General features: G+C 39.8%; 1 protein-coding gene across 1 annotated transcript in view; it reads right to left on the reverse strand.

Annotated features, from left to right (window-relative positions):
• Positions 1 to 23,979, reverse strand: part of LOC117447970 (uncharacterized) — a 114,013-nt gene that overhangs the window by 32,590 nt on the left and 57,444 nt on the right. Inside the window, exons 7-9 of the mRNA XM_034085010.2 lie at positions 13,069 to 13,167; positions 10,280 to 10,470; positions 6,366 to 6,490 (exon numbers count right to left, since the gene is read on the reverse strand). Coding sequence (XP_033940901.1) covers positions 6,366 to 6,490; positions 10,280 to 10,470; positions 13,069 to 13,167 — 415 coding nt within the window. The remainder of the gene's footprint in view (positions 1 to 6,365; positions 6,491 to 10,279; positions 10,471 to 13,068; positions 13,168 to 23,979) is intronic.

Raw genomic sequence — 23,979 nt, forward strand, 5'->3', positions numbered from 1 at the left:
TTGTGTTATTACTTAAAAAACAATGATTTATTTGAAGATTTTCAGTCTGGCTTTAGAACACATCATAGCACAGAGACAGCTCTGGTTAAAGTCACAAATGATATTCTAATAGCCTCAGACAAGGGACTTGTCTCTATTTTTGTTTTGCTCGATCTCAGTGCTGCATTTGATACAATCGACCATGACATCCTATTGCAAAGACTAGAGCACTTAGTTGGCATACAGGGAACTGCTTTAGGCTGGTTTAGGTCCTATCTATCTGAACGCTCTCAGTTTGTACGTGTTAACGATGAATCTTCCACGCAAACCAAAGTTAGCCATGGAGTGCCACAGGGCTCAGTGCTCGGACCTATTTTGTTCACATTATATATGCTTCCGTTAGGCAATATTATAAGGAATCATTCTGTAAACTTTCATTGTTATGCGGATGATACTCAACTATATTTATCAATCAAGCCTGATGAAATTAATCATCTAAATAAAATTCAAGACTGCCTTAAGGACTTAAAAACGTGGATGACCTTAAACTTTTTGATGTTAAACCAAAACTGAAGTTATTGTACTTGGCCCGAAGAATCTACGAAACAAATTATCTAAAGATATACTAACTATGGATGGCATTAATTTGGCCTCCAGTGAGACTGTAAGGAATCTTGGTGTTATATTTGATCAGGATTTATCCTTTAACGCCCACATAAAATCAATTTCAAGGACCGCCTACTTCCATCTACGTAACATTGCAAAAATCAGGCATATCTTGCCTCAAAACGATGCAGAGAAACTAGTCCATGCATTTGTTACTTCTAGGCTGGATTATTGTAACTCTTTATTATCAGGGAGTACCAAGAAGTCAGTCAAGTCGCTTCAGCTGATTCAAAATGCTGCGGCTCGTGTACTAACCAGAGTTAGGAAAAGGGACCACATTACTGCTGTTCTGGCTGCCTTACACTGGCTCCCTATAGAACACAGGATATAATTTAAAATTCTTCTTCTCGCCTACAAAGCCCTTAATGGGCAGGCGCCATCTTACCTTAAAGAACTCATTATACCCTACTGTCCTACTAGGGCATTGCGTTCCAAGAATGCAGGGTTGTTGGTTGTTCCTAGAGTCTCTAAAAGTACAATGGGAGCCAGAGCCTTTTCTTATCAAGCTCCACATTTGTGGAATCAGCTTCCAGTCTGTGTTCGGGCGGCAGACACCCTATCCGTTTTTAAGAGTGCGCTTAAGACCTTCCTTTTTGATAAAGCTTATAGTTAGGGCTGATTAGATTCAGCCCCCAGTTTTGCTGATATAGACTTAGTTTGTCGGGGGACATCTTACTTCTTCCTTCTCTCTGTCTATACCTGTGTACTCTCATGTTCCGATTAACCCAGCTTCCCCAAATGTCTTTCTTTTGGTGTCTATATACGCTAGGGATGGGAACGATTAATCGAATATTCGAATATTCGAAATGATTCAGGTATTCGAATAATTATTCATGTATTCGAATATGAGTTATGAATATTTTTATTATTTTTTTTTTTTTTATTAATTTTTTTTGTTGGAGTGATGCCTAAGTTGATTACATATTATCAAATTGAATAATTCAATGTATTTATATACGACTATGCCATAGCTAAATGTGTTAGTTGACGTCTAAAGGTGTGTTTTGCTCCGCTCACCGGCCCCTCACAGCGGGCAGAGCTGCAGGTGCTGATCTCTCTCTCTCTCTCTCGTGTCCGGTTATACTTCACTCGCGTTTATGTCCAAATCCATCAGATCTAGCTAGTTCTAGCCAATGATACGGCTGCTGCCCCTCCCTACACGCGGATCACGCAGACTCAAACCTCATTTTAGGCACAAATGTGGCACAAATGAGCTCCGCAGCCGTTGCGAGGTTCCGGCGCTAACAGTTGAGCGTGCTCCCCCGCCCCCTGTCAACACTCGCGACACATGAGTGGCCAGCCTAAACAACAATAAGCGCTGCTTGGCAACCGTGTGTGGCGGCAAAGTACATGGACATTTTGACTGGAGAGATTTAGTTTTGCCGGTATTCAACATTTTACCAGTCATAGTCCGGTAATTATTTACACTCTAAGAAGAGTCCTACACAATGATGGCGTCAAAAAGGAGTAATGTGTGGAAATACTTCGACCAGGTTAGTGAGTGCGGTTGTAGAGGTCAAACTATGCCAAATTAAACTTATATACATGCTATACCTTGCTAAACCCGCAACCTCCGTTCCTGCTGAGAGGGTCTTCTCTACAGCTGGCCTGATTGTGAATCGCCTCCACACATGAAAGCTGTAGGCCTATAGCTGTCAAACTGTGATCACCAGTTCAATACATTTGACAACATCGACTTGGTTTCTACACTTATTTGAACATGTATGTATTTCTAAAAAAATCTTGAAAAAAAATGTTTAAAAAAAAAAATTATTTTACCCAACTTTTTTTTTTATAGGATATGTACATTTCGGTTAACCGGTTAACCGTTTTTTGGGGGGTCGAATATTCGAATATACATTTGCTTTCAAATTCCCATCCCTAATATACGCTGGGATCCGGAGTCATGGATGATCCTGCGGTCCTGTGTCCTGGATCGCGAGCGCTGGATCTTGAGTCGTGGCTGTGGTCCTGGATCATCGGTACTGGATGGATATCCTCGTGGATTCATCTTCCTATTATACACACATGCATTTCCAAACATTTGGACTACCTATGTTGCAAATGTATTATCTTTTCAATTTACACACGGCATCTATTGCACGTCTGTCCGTCCTGGGAGAGGGATCCCTCCTCTGTTGCTCTCCCTGAGGTTTCTCCCATTTTTCCCTTTAAACTGGGTTTTCTTTGGAAGTTTTTCCTTGTACGATGTGAGGGTCTAAGGACAGAGGGTGTCGTATTGTCATACTGATATTCTGTACACACTGTGAAGACCACTGAGACAAATGTAACATTTGTGATATTGGGCTATATAAATAAACATTGATTGATTGATTATACCACCTCTGTTTATAGCCTATGAAAAAAACTATTAGAAAACTAAGGCTAAAGCTAACGTTAGCAGATAGTGACAATGTATGCTAGCTAGCTCAACGATTCCTTAAATAATATTGCGACAGAAAAACGTTTCAGTTCACATCACGCTCTGCCGCTCTGCTCTGAACACCTGAATGGCCCGTTCTAACAGCTGTTCACCAGCGGTGCAGTCTGTGCCACAGTGACTCCGCACAGTTAACGAACACACCGTAGATAATGTAGCTGACCCTCATCCCGGAGCAGCAGAGTTCAGCCGACAGGCAGGAAGACTCGAGCACACAGCTCGCGCTTCATATATTAAAAAATAACACCATGCGCGTCATGATGGCACATAACAGCTCGCGCCCGCAGATTATTTCGGCGATTAGATAAAATGTAAATTAAATTTGACGCAACTTTTGTTACATTTCCATGACTTTTCCAAAACTTTGGGAAAAATATTGTTTTCCATAACTTTTCCAGGGCCTGGAATTTGCATTTTGAAATTCCATGACTTTTCCAGGTTTTCAATGACCGTACGAACCCTGACTAAACTCACAACTTAAAATGAAAGTCAGTCGTTACCCGAGTCAAATCTGCAGAAAATAAACAAGTCAGACACTGAAACATGCACATAAATTGGATGACCTCAATGACTTCTTTAAGACATTTCAATCCGGTTTCTGATCAAAACACAGCATCGAAACAGCTCTTCTCAAAATCACAAATGACCTCAGTGTTTCCCACACATAGACTATACTTGGGCGGGCCGCCCAGGTATATTAACGGCCGCCCAAGTATATTTCGCGACCCATTTAGTTTATTTTTTTTTTAATAATTTTTTTTTTTTATAATTTTTTTTTTTATTCGTCCGTGACCACGACGCCATCTGCAATCGATTAACTTGTGGACAATGATCCCTCGCTCCCTTGCACTGATCTCGCCAACTGACTGGCTGTCCACATGATGTGGCCTGCCGACATGGCCACTGTCATACAGATCATAAATCAGAGCCCTTGATTGGTCTCTGTGTGTCATTCAAGCTCGGGATAAGCTCAGCTCAGGTGAGGTAAAGGACTCTCTGAGTGTTTAGATAGTTAACTTAGTCTAAGTTCTCAGTGGGTCTCAAACGGTGTGGTCACCATTTATGGAAACACATATTTCCATTTGAGAGGGTAGTGATTGGTCTAATGGATAGTGAGGTGGGCTGAAGATCGGAAGGCTGTGGGTTCAAATCCCGGCAGGAACACCACCACTAGTGTGCCCTTGAGTAAGGCACTTAGCCCTTAGTTACTCCAGGGAGAATGTCCCTGTAATCGGTCATTATAAGTCGCTTTGGATAAAAACGTCAGTTAAATGAAATGTAATGTGATTAGTAAAATATGCATGAATAAATAAAAAGTTAACTAGGTGAAAAAAGGTAAGATACACTTTTAAAACTTGTTGAGAGAAAACTAGTCTTTGCTGCTGCCTCAAAGAGGAGCAGGGGGAGAGGAGGGAGACAGGAGAGGCTGATTCAGGAGCACAGACACACTCACAACTATAAATGAACCAAAAATAAATTAATAAACAAGTTTCAGTGTTTTTTTCATATTGGAAATGGGATGTTATTGGTTATGGCCATGATGTTATGATTATTGAAATGTATACAGTTCTGTTTAATATAGGTGTTTCCATAGATCTAGTCTCTTTATTTTGCCCTCAAAATGCACCAGATTGATGCATTTAACTCCAAAATAAAAAGTAAAATCTTACCGGGGGGGCATGCCCCTGGACCCCCTAGAGGATTTGAGGTCGACCCCCACTAAAAATCACATGGATAGGTTCCTAAATACATTTTTTTTTAAAGTAACCCACTGTGGGTAGTAGATTTAAACTATCGTGCTATCATTATGGGCCCTGCCTGTACCTGTTCGCTCTGCCATCGCGTGAAGGGTCTGCTAACAAGCGACCGACAGAAAGGTTAATGTTGTTGCACGTCACCTCACCCCCCCCCCCCCCCCGCTATACTACTACCACCCCCCCCCAAGTATATTTCATATATGTGGGAAACAGATCTGTCGGTTAATGGACCAGCACCAGAGGTGTTCCCATACACACAGGCGTTGGAGCTGTTCTTCATGAAATCCCAGAAGGATGAAGTGCTCTGACAAACAGTGCCATCTTTGCGCAAAATGATTGCCACCACCCGCCCAAGTATATTTCAGATCTGTGGGAAACACTGAACCTCCTCCTCTCCTCTGACCTGAACATCCTCCTCGACCTCACCGCAGCATTCGACACCATCAACCACACCATCCTGCTGTCCCTCCTCGAATCATCACTCATCACAGACACTGCATTCTCCTGGCTAAAATCCTACCTCACCGACAGACATCAGTTTATCAACATCAATAACTGCACCTCCTCCACTGCTCCTCTGTCTCAAGGCGTCCCCCAGGGTTCGGTGCTTGGCCCCCTCCTCTTCATCCTCTACATGCTCCCCTTTGGCAAAATAATTCGTCGCCACAACCTTCAATTTCACTTCAACGCCGATGACATCCAACTTTATATCTCAACGAAAACCAGCACCCCCACAACACACTCCATTCTCCCCAACTGTCTCTCAGAAATAAAAGCATGGATGCAAACAAACTATCTCCAACTGAACAGTGCCAAATCAGACATCATCATCGGCCCCCCATCCCATACCAAAGCCATCCAGAATTTCAACTTCACTATTGACAGCAACACTCTATTTTTTTTAGTTTACAGAATGGCTTAAACTCATGACAGAGACTGCAGCCATTGAAATTATGATCGCCAGGGTAAATAATGTAAGCAAATCTAATGGAGTGTGGCACATCTTCTTGGCCTATATCAAAGGTGCACTGTCCTAGGGAGGGACAGGAAGTATATGTGTATATGTGTACATGTATATGTGTACATGTACATGTGCATGTATATGATGTATTTGTTGTAAATGTGTATCTATATGCTTTACGTTGATGTATGAATGGGTGCGCAGGTGTATGTAGGCATGTGTGTGTGAGAGAATACTTGGGGTGCCGGGGGGTCTGCTGCCTGTATATGCCTGTTCTGCATTTATGTATAACATGTGAAAAATACCATACAAATCAAAAAAGAAAAGAAAAAAAGACTAGCTTATTAATAAATAAGCACAATAAAATGAAGAGAAATATTATTTGATGCATTTTAATCTATAGCATTTCCAGCAATATCATGCTTGCTATACATTCAGAGGTTCACAGCTGGCAGTACCCTAATACACAGTAAAAGGTCAAAAAAACAGTTCAGGAAAGCGCTGCCACATATGAGTGCAGGCATGTCATGTTTGTGTGCCATGTTTAACCTCCTGTCCTCACCTGTCAGTGTTTCCAGCTGTATCTGTCACAGTGACAGGGGCCACAGTGATATCCCCACTGCCCCCCTGCACCCCCGCCTGCTGAGCCCTTCCTCTTCTGAGTTGGCTTTGCCTCTTGGCTCTCATCTGAAAGAAGAAAAACAAAGAAATATATATATATGATGATTGGGTGCTTCATCACAGTAAAGAGGTACGAGTCGACTCCTCTCGCCCCTAGCAACAGTCCCCTCCCTCATTAGTCTGTGTGGTTAACCAGCATCAACAATGCACTGCTGAAATGATGTGTTTTCATCAGGTTTGGAACTTAGCCAATTGTCTGTGTGTGTGTGTGTGTGTGTGTGTGTGTGTGTGTGTGTGTGTGTGGTGTGTGTGTGTGTGTGTGTGTGTGTGTGTGTGTGTGTGTGTGTGTGTGGACTGGCACTCGAGGCTGAGCTATTCCTACTGTGGGTTTTAGTTCCCTCTAGTTATCATATTAATCTGATTATGGCTTTTATTTTGAAAGGCAAGAATGGAAAAAGGGAGACTGTAATGTGCTGCTGCTTCCATTGACAATGTGTAAGCAATAAACAGTTTGCCATCTAGGTTCAGATGCCCGACTAGGCGGAAGCACTTCCCTCAGCATGGCACACCGCTAACATTTTGCGCAAAGTGCTCTACACAGAGTTCAAAGTTGGATGTGCAACCAATCAGAAAACAGCTTTATGAATGGCGCAAGCTAGCGAGGAGGTAACCATAGAAACAAAACTGACCAGATGTTTTGAAAGAGAGGCTTTGCAACCTACAAACTAAAGATCAAATCACTTATGTTAAGGTCTCTTAAGAGCCTACAGCTAAGGTTGCAGCTTTGAGCTAGCAGGACAATACTAGCATGTTCATCTTAGCCAAAGTTTGGTAAATACAGCGTTGGTTTCACCAACTCAAATGTAAGACTTTTTAAGACCTATTTCACGGCAAGAAAGTATGAAGGAAAATTGCTATGAAAGAAGAAATACGTACATGAAATGTATTCATGTTCAACATAAGAATGATGACTGAACATAACAGTACACAGAACTGTGTTAGCAGGTTAGAAAACATGTGTGTGTGTGTGTGTGTGTGTGTTTGTGTGTGTGTGTGTGTGTGTGTGTAGTGCTAGATCGTATACCTCTTGGGTTATAGGCGGCGGAAGTGACGTAATCGTGGATGAGAAGTCGGCAACTTTTGTATTAAAAGTTTAATATTTACCATAAATAGAGGAGAGTTCTGCTCACGCACATCTCATCACAAATATGAGGTTCGTTAACGAATAATGAGATCATACTCTATAACAACATTTAAATGTGTGAAATATACTTACATTTCAATAATAATGGTTTGATTATTAAATAATAACTTACAGTTCTTATTTGTGTTGCATTTGTGGATAAAACCCAAAGAACATTTAGGATATTTAGGATATATATATATATATATATATATATATATAAATACAGGTCAGATCTTTTAGTGATTTTTGTCTCTCTTGGAGAAATTAAATTGCAACATCAAATACAAAAGTTAATCCGAAACAAACTCAAATACCATAATGAAATGAATCCACAAATTATGATTGTTATAACTTAAATATTACAATAGTGTTATACATATCTCAACAATGTAAAATTGATCTGCATATAGTTGAATAAAAATGTTGTTCAAAAAAAATAATAGTGTTATACCTGGAAACACAAATACACAACCGAAAATAATACATTTAATATGCTTGTCTCTTGTCCTGGGTGGCAGATTACGTCACTAAAACCCAGGAGGGGATCTAGCCGCTGCTGCACTAGCTAACGCTACATTAGCAAAACTTACGCTATTTTTGGTGCAGCGGGCTTCAAACACGTTCCCCTCCACTGGTTTCAACCAAGCACTAAATTCGATGTTTTACAACCAAATATGGTTGAAATTACACTTCCCCATATTTGTTTGTAAATAGATTAGAAGATACCTTAGTTTCTGACTGCCGCTAGCTTGGTAGCTAGGTTACTAGCTGGGTGTTCTCTGATAAGGGGCCGGGGGAAACAAAGTTATTGATTACTGGTTCCATGTTCCATTTAATTCAATACAAATTGTTGGGGGGAACTGAAAGGCTCTCACCGTACTGGTTACAAACCGGACATAGATGCATTTTGCAGTCTTTTTGCGTATTAGAAACAGAGTTGGCGACACAAAAACTGCGATATAATGTTTGTGTAGCAATAATACATATTTTTTACATGTCTCCAGTACCGATAAAAAGACCGATAACGTTGGAGCTTAACGGTACCGCGGTCTTTAATAATTCAGCCCCGGGGCCCGTTTAATACCGGGGCCCGGTACCCATCCCTAGATATGAGAGTAATATCCATCTTCTCATCAAGCATAGGCAAGAAAGAGTGGACAGAGAAGAATATACGACATAAAGACTGTGCTACAAAGGCTTATGGTGTGACGAAATGTACGTTATTTACAGTGCTGTCTATTCGCAAAAACAAAGTGATCTCTATAAAACCATCATAGAGATACATAATCATTATAAATCATTGATATAATTGGATAGTTCCCACCAGTGGCGGCCGGCCCATAGGGGCGCCGCCCCCCCTCTTCCCACATAAAAATACTTTTTATTTTTTATTTATTAAACAAGGTAAATATTATATAATTGGTATCAGTAAAATGTATAATCTACAATCAAATCTCGTTTAAAATTGTGTTACGATGTCTAAAGTTACTGATAAGTCACATGTTTCCTGCCTGGCCTTGCCTGTGTATCATTACCCTCTCTCGTCTGGGCGCTATGCACAGTGCCCAGACGAGAGTGCAGCAAGTGCAGCAGAAGCCAACTGTTGCTATCTTTAAACTATGCCGCCGAAACATAATTTCAGCCAATCAGCGTCGTCAAATCTGATGGTCACAGGGCGCCTACGTCAGCGCCCGGTGCAGTCTGTGAGTTGTTTGGACTCGTATCCAAGGAGACAAAACAGGAAGCTGTCAAACACTCTGGAAGCTATCATTAGCAGCTAATATGAAAACTCTGTTTTTGACATAAAAATTGAATTATGGATTATCAATAATTTTTTCAAAGTGACATACACATTGGATTAACCTATGGATTAACCTTCTGCCGCGTTTCTCGTTTTTGATCAGAATAACAGCATATCTCTGTGTTTTGCTACGTCGTGATGTCTGCATTTGCTTCCCCTGTCGCGAGTTCTGATCGCTCAGTGATGATACTTATATTTCTAGAATCTGTGGAATCTTAGCTTGTTAGCTAAGCTTGTTGTGCATATCCGATAAGTATATCGATTGATTTATACCTAGAGTGTGTTAGCATTTTTTTGCTCAGGGCTCATTTAGACGCTTCTTGTGAGACTTGTGTTTTGTTTCGGTAAACATGGTTCATTCTAAACTATGTCCAGGACAAGGTGTTTGGAAGTTTTGGAAGATTCATAGCTAACCACACTGAAGATTATGGAGATATTGATCAGTCTTCTCATATTTTTAAGCCTCAATTTGTCCTCCCCCCCCCCCCCTCTAACATCACCAGAAGTGATAATTTAAGGGGTCTTCTCTCAATTCTTTGTACCGGGAGGGAAACCCCCCCGGACGCCCCTAGTATTGTTTGGTCACCATTTCCACAGCCCCACCTAAAATATTTTCCACCAGCCACCACTGGTTCCCACTCCAATACAATATATTTCCAAAGTTAAACCTGAATCACCACTACCAAGGTGGACAGAAATAGAAACACAGTCACCTTTTACTAAGAGAGAGGAATAGAATATGTTTGACAATGATTTAGAGTATCCAGTTTTAATTTGCAAAGATTTAAAAAGGGGAAAAGAATGCAGAGAAATCGTTTGTAGTTATGCACCCTGCATAATGAATACATCTGTATTAACGAGGCTTTACCTGAGCTTGTGTTAGTGAAGCCGAGATGCGACCCTTGAAAACTCGTCCAAGTGTAGAAGTGCGCTGTCTGGGCTTGGCCTGTGTTTGAGAAGTCTTCTCTTCAGCCTTCTGTCTTCCCATTGGGTCCAACAGGTACCGCTGGGCCATGCGCATCATCCTGCTCAGTAGGGTTTTGGCTCCAGTGATTGAGACTGTGGGTTAAAAAAGGGAACCAATATCATAAATGTTCCAGGAAATAAATTAATTTATTGTTGGTTCTCCATCAGAAATCATCGAAGGCTTTCTTCTGGAGTAACAAGCCCAAAAAGAAATGAGGGCTTGACAATTAATTGACATTTTATTGGAATCGCAAAAGGAACTAGAGAAATATCCAAATCACAGACAGTGCAATATTTGTTGAATGTAAAAACTAAAATATTAATTAATTAAAATGTAATTCTGAAGTCCCATCAAATGAGCGGTATTTGTTACTAACTGTAAAGCACTTACTCATCACTGTACCCTGTATGCCAAGGCAGGTCTGCCATCACTAACTGTACGGAGGCTCAGTCATTGGTACATGTTCATTTATAAAGCCATGTTGGGTAAACTACCTTTTTATATCTGCTCTCTGATCTCTCGACGAATTGAAAGTACGTATTGCCTGAGATCTCATGATGTTGTTTTATTAAATGTGCCAAGTGCTAGGACTGTCTTAGGGAAGAAAGCTTTTAGATGTGCAGCTCCACTAAATTGGAACAGTCTGCAAACCTGTTTAAAACTGAGCACTTTGGTTCGCCTGCATCATTTTAAAACTCGGCTGGGTGACATGCTGTTTGATACTCATGGTACCTGTCACTGTAAATAGAGTTTGTAAACTGTACCCTGTAATTTATGTTGTATGTCATCCTTATTGTTGTTCTGTTGTTTTTATGTTTACATGTGTAACTAATGTCCTGCAGGAGACCCTTGAAAAATAGATCTTTTGATCTCAAGGGGCTTCACCTGGTTAAATAAAGGCTACCAATTGGACAGACTTGATACAAAAATCTATCCTTTCAAAAATAGCATGATCATTTTATTATATTTTTAAAATATAAATGTGAATAATGATTAAAAAATGGTCGCTCCCTTTAATATAGTGGCAAATATCGCAATTATAAAATCAGTCAAAATAACCGCAAAATAGCCCTTAAGAAAATGTCATGTAAGATTGCATGAACATGCTAAACTCCATCTTATTATAATCACACGTCTTGCAGACATCCAGAGCCTGAGGATCACTCGAAACCCTGGGCACAATGTGTGATGATACAGTGAGCAGCGGCATGTTGGAGTAAAGTCAGTTAATCATTCCATTACAGAGGGAAATGCCTTTGTGTATGTATGTGTGTTCTGGTGTGTGAATGTGTCCTTGTAATACACAAATTAATGTTATCAGTGGCTCCCCATGTTTACTCAGGGGGCAGAATGAGCCTGCTTAGGCAAGCTGAGAACACAAAGACCCTCTTATCCAATGTAGCGTCAGTGTTTGTGTGCACACACTGAAACTGTATCCCGTGTTCAGTAAGGAGAGCAAGACTTTTCGACAATATGCGAGAACTTTTTACTTTGCATGAGGAATTGAAAATTGCTTTAACATTTTAATATCATGGCAAATCTTTGACTTATTTATTATACATTATAATAATTTCAATTTTCTTCTGTTTTCAACTTGATTGAGGTATACTACTTATGTGTTGTGTATTTGCTTTCTAGAGCAAGAGTAATGAGTGCTTTTACCTGAATGTGGTCATTTTCCTGGGGATGTAGCTTATGGTATACCATTTGCTAAAATAACACAAGCTCATTACATTATAATTGCCTTGTGTTGTCATTTTCTAAATCAGAATCAGAAGTCCTTTATTCATCCCACAGGGGGGACATTTACAATGTTACAGCAAAGTCTGTTGAATGTTTATTTGTCAAGAGACGAAAATGTGTTCGAAATAAGGACCAAATCTAAAATGCCAAGAACTGGGTAAGAGGACACATTTGAGTTCTGCTCATCGGTTCCTAACATTCAAATTGGCGCTATCTCTGTTCTGTATGACCAAGCTCAGAGAAATACATTTAGGTTTTTTTCTGTCCAATGGCCATTGTTTATATAAGGCTATACAATAAAATGTTATAGATATATTGAAATAGCCCCATTTTTATTAAATCATATTACTCAATGACCGCATACAATATGAGCAAAGTCTAAAAAAACATAAACCACTATGTTAACCGTAGTCTATCCAAATGCTGTGATAATCAAACTTTGACTGAACAAGATATGGTTAAAAGCAGAGCACTATTTGATATACTTACTAGAAGGTTGAATTTACAATTGAGTTTGAAGAGTTTTGAGAGTAAAAAAGAAAATGCTTTGACTTGAGGCAACTCTTGTAGTATAAAGCTTCTCTAGCTGGTATTGTTTAAGGTCTTGCGTCTTTTCGTCAACCGAAGACAAACAATTTAGTTAAACTATTACTGAGGATATTCTTGTAACAGAATTGTGATTTACTTTACTGTTAAGCAGGCTTGTACTTGTCAGGCTTCTTCATGCAAATCTGCCCGATATTGAACCTGCTGAATCGATAGTGATTTACTACCAGACATATTTGTTCCTGTATAAGCCGGAACCATTCACCAGTCAGACTAAGATATATGGATGTGTGAGGTTTAGACCTGTTGGTTACACTAATGTATTCCTACCACACCCAATAAAATGGAAGTTAAGGTATAAGTACACATGTACTGTACAGGCATAGCATACATTTACTCACCTGTTTTCTTTTCTCCTTCTGAAGGTGGTGATACATTTTCTTTTTCTTTACCTCCGTTGACTGGGGTTGGCGGTGTCGCCTGCTGTGGTTGACTCTGTTCTGAAAGAGAGACCAACACATGTTTAATCATAAGCTGCTACTAGAAATAATTAACCAAATATTCAACTGAAATAAAGCGCCCAGGAAGTGCGGCCGGACATTGAAGCAAATGTTGGTAGTGGTTGAACAGTGGTATAGCAACCTCCTTGTCAGTCATGCGATAGCATTGGGCCCAAAAATACTTTATCCCATAAAGGTACATTTGGAAAGAGACATTTTTCAATGAGTATAACATTTGTATTTATGTGAATCGAGAGTTATTTTCCCTTTCCATTCATTTGACATAGCAGAGACTGGATGTGACGTTACAATAGGGAGGGTGGTTTAAAGGAAAACGCAAATGCTCTATTGGCACAGTGGATGCCGAAGACTGCTGGAACACCTATGTAAGATCCAGGGAATATCGGGTATTTTAGTTTTTTGGCTTTAGGCTCCACTGAACAACTCTTTGGAAAGAACAGGCCCAACCTCCAAACGTTAATCCAGTTGTCTTTATACATCCATAATTGGAATGTTGCATGTCGGTAATGTAGGCGCTAGATATGGACATGGAAGAAGAATGCTTAAGGAAAAAAGATGACATGGTTGTGGTTCTGCTACATACCATTTTATTCTGTCCACGTGAGTCAGAAAATGCTATAGGATCAGTATTCAATTGTTTGGGTACTCTTTCAAAAATAACCTTTTAAAGATGTTTTTACAAGTATTTGAAGAGACTGCATTTAAAAAAGTTGACGAATCATCCGAGGAATACCACAAACTTCTAGAATCCCCTTAAGCTCTATTTTTAGAATTTTAGTATACTGTGGATCATTCTTTACATTTTCTGACTTGATCTGCTCTAAGCAACATGCAGAAGGCAGCAAAGAAAGTACATCTCTTGTACAATACCTTCCAAGTACAAAACGGCAGACAGAAAAACTAGGTGAAACTTCATAAGTTTATCATATGTCACTATTGTTTTTCTGCTACTCGCTAATGCTTCCAATGGGCCACAGATATCAATCATTGCATCTCTAACTTCACTCAATGTGTTCATTCAGGTAGGCGACATTTGAAAGTTGTAGACTTAGCTAATTATTAGATCTGGTTTTCAATAATCTTGATATTGTTTATTAATGCTCTCCTAAAGTATGTACAATAAGTCCTGAGATTTGCGGTCAATGGTAATAATGTAAGGCTGACAAATAGTTTCTTATTCGACCAGAGTTTACATTCGTAGAATCAAAGGTTTTTGAAAGAGCTTGGTGGAATTTGTACGTTTTTTATTAACCTGGACCAGTGTGAGGTCGAAGTGTGTGGGTTTGAGTCATGTGGGAGGCCATGAGGTGATGTTGACTTCTAATTTGTTACAGTGCGTATCTGTGTTTTAACACAACCTTAAAGGGTAAGGCTTCCGCCAAACAGGAAGAGCCAATGATAAAGTAGAGTGTCTCCCGGACTAATGCACGGTCTCTGCTGAGTCCTGAATAGGGTTATCTTTGATGTTAAGCAACTCCATTTCCCAGACACACCCTCATCGCCCCTCTTATAGCCCATGGCTCTCTCCCTCTCTCCCCATGTCTCTCCCTCCTTCCTTCCCCTCCCTCCGATCCATCTCAATCACTGTCAGACATCGGTTAAGGAGAGGTTCCCTTCCAAATGCCAACTTCAAAACAGAAACGTGTCGCAGCATGTCTCCAGTTTGCCACCCAAACACCAACTGGATAGGAACATGTAACATTTTGAAATAAATTAAGATGGGAAATTAGTCAGGTATTCTTGTCTGAAAATATGTTTACTGCTGTTGACTCTACAAATGTCAAATGAAACCTCTTTTAGCAACTTCACGTTTCTCGCCAATGAAAGCCAGACGATACGCATCATATTTAACTTTCAAATTATAGACAGTATTATGTTTTCATTTAGCCAAAATAGTCTCACATGTACACACACAAACACACTACGGATGTATTAGCTCACCTGCAGAGTTTCTGTATGAGTCAGGGCTGTAATGAGAAGGTCTGGATGACGGTATACTGTATGCGTGTTTGTGTGATTTATTGCTTGCACTAAGCCCTGTGCAGGTACTTCTCGTCTGAAGCTGCCACTTAGTGAGTTTGATTTTCACACAGTCTCGATCAGTGATTCTCAAACTTTTTTCAATAATGTACCCCCTTTGAAAAAACAATTCAGCCAAGTACCTCTGATCAGCGCAAAAACAATTTATTAGGGAAGAAATGCCTATATAAAGAGGTACAGTACAGTGCTGCACCATCGGTGTCTGATTTATTAAAACAACAACATTGTAACTGAGAAACACTTAAATGCTACATTTCAAATGTTTACAAACCATCACTAAATTCATGGCAAACCAATTTTAACATCATGCAATAACACTAAGACGACATTAGTTGCATTTAACTGATCTTTTTAATAAGTTGTACTTACAATTTAGTGAGAAACATGGGCTTGTGCTTCACTGAGGATCTTTCTTATTCTCAGTGACAGGAAGGCCACTGCAGTTATTACAGTTCGCATTTTGAAATATGTGTAACTGTTAATATAAAACCCACACTGCTCAAACTTCGTTACTTTTTTTCTCTTTCATTAACATAAAATACATCTCACGTACCCCCTGCAGTACTCCAACGTACCCCTAGGGGTCCGCGTACCCCCATTTGAGAACCACTGGTCTAGATGCTCTTTTAAGAACTTCTAGGAAAAGCCTAAAATGTCTTTAAATGCACATTAACATGAATCCAACATATTGTAGCGAACGGAGAAATGGAGGCAGAAGACGTTATCTTTCAGTCAGCAATGCACACATTCAGCTACACACAGTAGCTATCTCAAGCTAGGCGCCGGTTCACTCACAGCAGAAGACTACCCCGGAGCTGTCCCACCAGGCCTCCTGTACACAAAAGGGAGGACCCGCCCCTATCGCTGCTGTGCCAATCACGAGGCCGCATGAGACACACTGGCTCTGTCAGGTTCCCCGTGATTGGCCGAGAGCCTATTCAGTCCCCAGTTTACTAAGGACCCAGACACAAGGACGCACGCTGCGATATTATTGAGAAGACCATACCTTTATATATATATATATATAAAAATTGATCATTTTGTAACTTGACCAAAAAAATCCACAAGCACAAGAGAGATACCATCCACCAGAGGTGGGAGTAAGTCCTACATGTGCAAGTGATGAGCAAGTCTCAAGTCTTGACCTACAAGTATCAAGCAAGTCCCAAGTCACTGTGGTGAGAGTCAAGCAAGTCAAGTCAAGTCATTGCTCAGGTCAAGCATGTCAAGTCAAGTCATACGAAATTCTGATGAATAAGCCCAGTTTCCGCATTTAAATCAGTTAAAAGACAGTGGTTATGAAAATGGATTTAACCCACACTATGATCTTCATTACATACACAGTTAATCATTTGAAATGAACATTCAATTCACGGGCAACAGCTCTGGTGGACATTCCTGCTGTCAGCATGCCAATTGCACGCTCCCTCAAAACTTGCGACATCTGTGGCATTGAGATGTGTGATAAAACTGAACATTTCAGAGTGGCCTTTTATTGTGGCCAGCCTAAGGCACACCTGTGCAATAATCATGCTGTCTAATCAGCATCTTGATATGCCACACCTGTGAGGTGGGATGGATTATCCCGGCAAAGGAGAAGTGCTCACTATCACACATTTCTTCAGATTTGTGAACAATATTTGAGAGAAATGGTTATTTTGTGTATATAGAAAATGTTTTAGATCTTTGAGTTCATCTCATGAAAAATGGGAGCAAAAGTGTTGCATTTATATTTTTGTTCAGTGTAATAACTCCTTTTAATTCAACAGAAATTGGCTTGGCATCAAAGGAACTGCTGTAGATGCTTAAGTCATTAAATCTGCCTCTTCCAAAAAAACAGCTTGTTGTTACACAGGTTGTTCTTTAATACAAATGCTTTCCTGAGGGCAAAATGCATAATCCATCTTTACGAATTAAATAGATGTTATAGTCAAGACAGTACAAAAAAAAAAGGCAGTATGAAAGTATGAAAAGCTTAAGTCCTAATGCTGTCTTTGGAATTATTAAGAGAGGATCATAGGCTTACCTTTGAAAGCTGTAAGAAAATCAAACGTCTACCAAAGAAGAGACCCAGCTACTCATTTTCACACACACACACACACACACACACACACACACACACACACACACACACACACACACACACACACACACACACACACACACACACACACACACACACACACACACACACACACACACACACACACACACACACACACACACACACACACACACACACACACACACACACACACACACACACACACACACACACACACACACGCTGTACAATATAGCTAGGGTGCAGAGGAAGTAAGACAATTCTAGGTGTAACTCAAAGTCTTTTTGAAGACACAGCAAAGCATACTTATCTCCAGTGTAGCCACAACTATATGAAAACACATTTCATAACACAAACTTTAAGCTATTCAATGAAAACATATGGTCATAGTCACAACCCAAACACACAAACAGAGCAGAATGTCAGTGTCGGTGAGCTCAGCTCCGGGGTTACTCTATGACTCAGGGATATAATGAGAAGGTATGAATGACAGTGTGTGTTTTACTGCCCACTCTCTCTCCCCTTGTGTCTCTGTTTCTCAAAGTCAGTTTCAGATGACAGAGTACTCTGCTGATTCTTCAGTGTCCAGGAATTAATGCTGATGACAAGCAGTCTTTCTGAAGGTTGTGTTTTGGTGTGTTTGAATCTTTTGCCGTCCTCTGGGAGCTGGCAGGGCAGCACACCTGTAGCCCGGGTTGAATAAGCTCTAATGTAAGGCTGGCCTCAGCAGATCCTGAGGGCCGGGAGCTCAAAGATTATTTTCATGGGGGAAAAGTAGACTAGTAGAATCCTGACTTGTGCTGTGTCACAATTTGTATATTTATGTACTCAAAATAGCCAATGTAAATACAGAAGTGTGCCCCAATGCAAAGTATGGCGAAATACACAATGAGTACCAGGTAGAGCACTCATTACAGTCAAAACAGAAGTGGATCGTTGAGTCGAGATTGCAATTTCCCCAGTATAACCAAAACCAATACAAATAAAAGTTTAACGTTAATTTTCCACTATTTAATACACGAAAATAATCCAGCATTTCTTTTATTAGGTTAATTGAGCAGTAATGCTACCACGTTAGATAGCTTCAAATAGCTATCTAGCAACCATGTGTCATTTCAAAAAACACTACAAGGTTGCTACAATCAAGTCATCATTAGTCAAAAGGCAGTATCAGATATAAACCTATATTCATGATTATTTGATTCATAGACCAAACACAATATTCAATTGGATTTTGTGGCGATTATGACCCACAGCATGTCTTTTGTGTTGCATTATGTGTTCAATGTTCAACGAACTATAGATTTTTAACACATCCAACAATTTATTAAAGCAGGTTGAGGAAATCTGGGGCAATTGTTTTGACCTTCAAATTATAACTGGTATCTTTTACTGAGTCAGGATCTGTGTGATTCAGCTCATCAAGTCATTTATAACTTACTGATCATACCATATGTACACTGCCTTGTTATTAATCAGAGTAGCATGTCAACTAGTCTGGATACATATTTTAGATGCAAACGGCTTAATAAATAAGTTTTGCAATAAATGCTAAGGTTGCAATACGTTTGCTGGATTTAAATAGACAAATGTTAAGTTGATCTTTACAAGGTGATAATATGTAAATGTGTGTGAAGTATAAGGCACAAAGTGGTCAAAAATATGATTCTTTAAAAAACGATTTGTCTTCTTATCAATACTCAAATCTGGCATGGCAAGTTAATGGAATGGCAGTAGCCAAGCTGATGCAGCAGTTCATCACTGTTTGACTGAAGGGAATCATCTTTTGGCTTGTCTTTATCACAGAACAATGGACAACAGTGAGAGCTAGTGGGGCTATTTATTATTTTATACTGGACATGACTCATTAACCTCTATTCAATTCACGTCCTTCCTCTGCCCACCAGTAGATCATAGAACAGAAAGGAATGTTTAACCTTTAGTAATGGGTACATACTGCAAACAGATAAAGAGCGGAGAAAAGAAAAACAGGGGAAAAAGAAAATATTACATCAAGGAAAAAAAGTAGAAGATGGGAGAGATTAATGAGAGAGTCAGGGGGGAAGGAACATTGAAAAGAGGGAAATTATGCAATTATTCCAAGAAGTCTTTTATGGTTAAAGATAAACTAATAGCTTGTAAAAAGGGAAAACAAAGTAGGACTGCTCTCTGTGAGATATGACATTGCCCACACATCTGGCACACAAACACAAGCTGAAGTTAGTGTCCTTAAATTGCAGAAGTTGTCGAGGACGTTTTACGTCATTACGCCGAACACGTAAACACTCCCGCTAAGTTTGTTTGCCCTGTTCTGCTTGAAAGCAAGTACCTGCGCTCTTGCAAACTGTTAAAACAAACGCTTCAACTTGTACAATTTTGAATCTGTATTTTTGAATATCGATCTTAAGTTGGCGTGACGTTGAAGTCGTGCCCTGCTGTCGTTCGTATACAGCATACCGTTAGCATTTTTCTTCTGGCGATTAGATTTATAATTCCAAAATTATAAAAGTAGGGTAGACATGTGGAGATTATCCGGCTGAACAAAACGAGTCTCTTATTCAGGTGGGTTCAGCAAGGTTTACACAATGGGTGTGGATATATAATTATTTCAGTCATGCTCATTGCCAACATCAAAGTTGTTGATACTTGAAAGCCCTCAGCAGCTGTCCAATGACACCTCCTCTAACTCACCCAGGTGAAATTAAGGGTAATTACAACAGAGAATGAACCAGCCAATAGTGATTGATACTTTTAGCCTGAAGAGAGTTTCTCTTAGAATTTAAGTGTGGAACTTTTTATTAGGTCATAATTGAATCTTTTCTGCTGTGTTAGATTACAAAGTGGTGACTAAACTTACAATGGACTCCAACCGATGTATTATTCCTGAGTCGATACAGAGAGAAAAGGACAAAACAAAAAACCTCTTTGAAAAACCTCAGACACAATGCCAAATTATTCCAGGGGCGTTGAGCTTGGACCCAACACTTACTACTTCCACTTAGTGTGCCCTTGCTCCAACTACACCTATCTTGGAACTAAGCCTTAATTTTGAACTCAACTAATTACCTCCTAAATGTCTTCATCGTTCTTTCATTTAAATCTCAGCTTGGCAACGTGATAGCATATTGCTTGGTTTGAGTTGCTTTGGCGTCCACAAAAATGTGTCTGCCACACACAAGCTTGCAAGGTGAAAACAATACAAGCGATGCTGTCATTAAAAGGCCATTACAAATAATGTGGGGGTGAAGACAAACAGGAGACAGAGGAACATATGGAGGCAAGGATTATGAGTAAAAGGAAGGGGATTTCCACAGTGTTCTGTGGTCCACCAACAAAGAAAAACACAGCCTCATGCAAGCGTTTCTTAAAAAAGGTTTATTTGACAACACTGACTTGAGTATTAAGAGCTTAAAAGCTTTTTTGGGGTTTCCCTTTCCTTTAGTGTGTTAAATAGGTTTTTGTGCATGTAAATGGTCTGAAAGGCTAAAATCCCAAAATTCCATCCAGAGGGAGTTTCTCTCCCACACACCCCTTCCCCTGCCTGAAACTGCCCAATTGGACTCCTTTGTTTACTTCAGGAACTTAGTGACATCACTATTATAATATAACATGCGTACTTCCCTCGGCTAGCGCTCCAACACATTGTACTTGATAGGCTAAAGGAAGGGACATGGTTAAGCGGTTGACCAATCACAACAGAGCCGGACGGCTAACCAATCAGAGCAGACTGAGCTCTGGTGTCAGACAGAGGGTGAAAAGAGCGGCAGCTGCACAGGCAGTATGAGAAGAATAAAGACATATTTAGATATAAAGCATGTCAACTTTTCACAGTAGAGGAACAAAGTACGAATATTAACCTGATAATGAGCAGAATAGGGCCCCTTTGAGATAAATATGATACCATGTGGCTTTTAAATGAGTGCCTCGTGAGTAAAATGTTCCAGTACTCACTGTAACCAGGGAAGTCCATAAATCATCAAGTGAAAGAAGGGCCTCGACGTGTTGAGTTCCCATCATCCCTATAGCTCAATGTCAATGAAGGAATAGGTATAACGTATGTTATAATAGCTAATCGAGACTAATTTGGGCAAGGCAAGTTTATTTATATAGCACCTTTCAACACAAGGCAATTCAAAGTACTTTACAAAAAACGAAAGACATTAAAAAAAATGGCATTTAAAATCAGTCACTAAAAAGAAAAGATAATAAAATAAACATTAAAAGAAAAAATACATGGATAAAAGTTACAGTGCAGTCTAAGATGTGAATAGTTCAATTAAAAGAAGCTGCAAAAAGAAAAGTCTTTAGTCTGGATTTAAAAGTGTTGCAGCGGACCTGCAGTTTTCAGGGAGTTTGTTCCAGATATTTGGAGCATAATAACTGAACGCTGCTTTACCATGTTTAGTTCTGACTCTGGGGACAGAAAGCTGACCAGTCCCTGAAGACCTGAGAGATCTGGATGGTTCATAATTTAGCAGTAGGTCAGAAATGTATTTTGGGCCTAAACCATTCAAAGCTTTATAAACCAGCAGCAGTATTTTGAAATCTATTCTTTGACACACAGGAAGCCAGTGTAAAGACTTCAGAACAGGAGTGATGTGATCCACTTTCTTAGTGTTAGTGAGGACTCGAGCAGCAGCATTCTGAATTAGCTGCAGCTTTCTAATAGATTTTTTAGTGAGACCTGTGAAGACACCATTGCAGTAGTCCAGTCTACTGAAGATAAAGCATGGACAAGTTTTTCCAAATCCTGCTGTGACATTAGTCTTTTAATCCTAGATATATTCTTCAGGTGATAGTAGGCTGATTTAGTAACTGTTTTAATGTGACTGTTGAAACTCAGGTCAGAGTCCATGACTACACCTACATTTCTGGCTTTATCTGTTGGTTTGAACATTGCAGACTGAAGCTCAGCGCTAACTTGTATACGTTCTGCCTTGGCTCCAAAAACCATTACCTCAGTTTTATCTTTGTTTAATTGAAGAAAGTTCTGACACATCCAGTCATTGATTTGTTCAATGCACTTACTCAGTGTTTGAATTGGAGCATAGTCTCCTGGTGAAATTGTTACGTACATTTGTGTGTCATCCGCATAGCTATGGTAACTTATTTTGTTGTTTTTCATTATCTGAGCCAGTGGTAGCATGTAGATGTTAAAGAGAAGAGGCCCCAAGATGGAGCCTTGAGGTACCCCACATGTCATATTTGTCAACTCAGATGTGTATTTACCTATAGAAACAAAGTTGTTTCTGTCCTTTAAGTATTATTCAAACCAATTTAGAACTGTTTTCGAAAGTCCCACCCAGTTTTCTAGTCGGTCGAGTAATATGTTGTGGTCAACAGTGTCAAACGCAGCACTGAGATCTAATAATACTAACACTGAAGTTCTGCCACTGTCTGTGTTTAAGTGGATGTCATTGAAGACCTTTACAAGAGCAGTCTCAGTGCTGTGGTTTGGACGAAAGCCTGACTGGAACACATCGAAACAACTATTTAAATGCAGGAAATTACTCAACTGTTGAAAAACAACTTTTTCAATGATTTTACCTAGAAATGGCAGGTTTGATACGGGCCTGTTCATTACTGAAGCATCTAGATTATTCTTTTTTAAGAGCGGTTTAATGACTGCAGTTTTCAGGGCCTGTGGAAAAATACCTGAGTGAAGAGATTTGTTTACTATATGAAGTAGATCTGAGGCCATGCAACGAAAAACATCTTTGAAAAATCCTGTTGGAATAATATCAAGGCAGCAGGAGGAGGATTTCAGAAGTTGAATAATGTCCTCTAGGTTTTTATCATTAATCTGATGGAATTGTGTCATGGTGTTTGAATTGATATTAGGTGGACATAGGGACAACACATTTGCTGTACCTGATGCAGTGGCACTTACTGCTTGTCTGATATTCTGAATTTTGTCAGTGAAAAAGGAGGCAAAATCATTGCATGCCCTGATGGATAGAAATTCAGAGGCTACTGACACTGGGGGGTTAGTTAGTCTGTCAACGGTAGCAAACAAGGCACGTGCATTGTTTTAGGTAATGATGTCAGAGAAGAAAGACTGTCGTGCGTTTTTCAATTCCAAATTATAAAGGCCAAGTCTCTGTTTATAGATTTCAAAGTGAACCTGGAGATTTATTTTTCGCCACCTACGTTCAGCTTTTCGACACTCTTTTTTCTGCTCTCACAGTCATGGCCTTTCTCCATGGAGATATTTTCTTCCCAGTCACTTCCTTTACCTTAGTTGGAGCAATGGCATCTATAACATTTTTAATTTTTGAATTAAAATGATCTACTAGCTCATTTACTGAGATGTTAGCAGGGGCAAGTATGGAAGAAAGTAAACATTTCCCTAGTATTTTCAGTTAAATATCGCTTTGTGGTTACCTCTTTTTGAACATTTTTGTGAACAGAAATAGAGCTCTCAAAGAACACACAGGAATGATCAGAGAGTGCAACATCAGTCACCACAACCTTAGAGATATTCAGACCCTTTGAGATAATTAAGTCCAGAGGGTGCCCCTTACGGAGCGTCCACACTACACCTTCAAAAATAGCTTGGAGCTGGGCGTGTCTGGAGCTTGGGGATTTTATTCAAGCAATGCGACCAACAACCAATCACATGAATCTCCCGCCCCCGACATACAAAGCAAAAACCCCCGGGGATTTTATGCGAGCAATATATATAT

This window comes from Pseudochaenichthys georgianus, chromosome 6, assembly GCF_902827115.2.
Source record: "Pseudochaenichthys georgianus chromosome 6, fPseGeo1.2, whole genome shotgun sequence".
Classification (NCBI taxonomy): Eukaryota; Metazoa; Chordata; class Actinopteri; order Perciformes; family Channichthyidae; genus Pseudochaenichthys; species Pseudochaenichthys georgianus.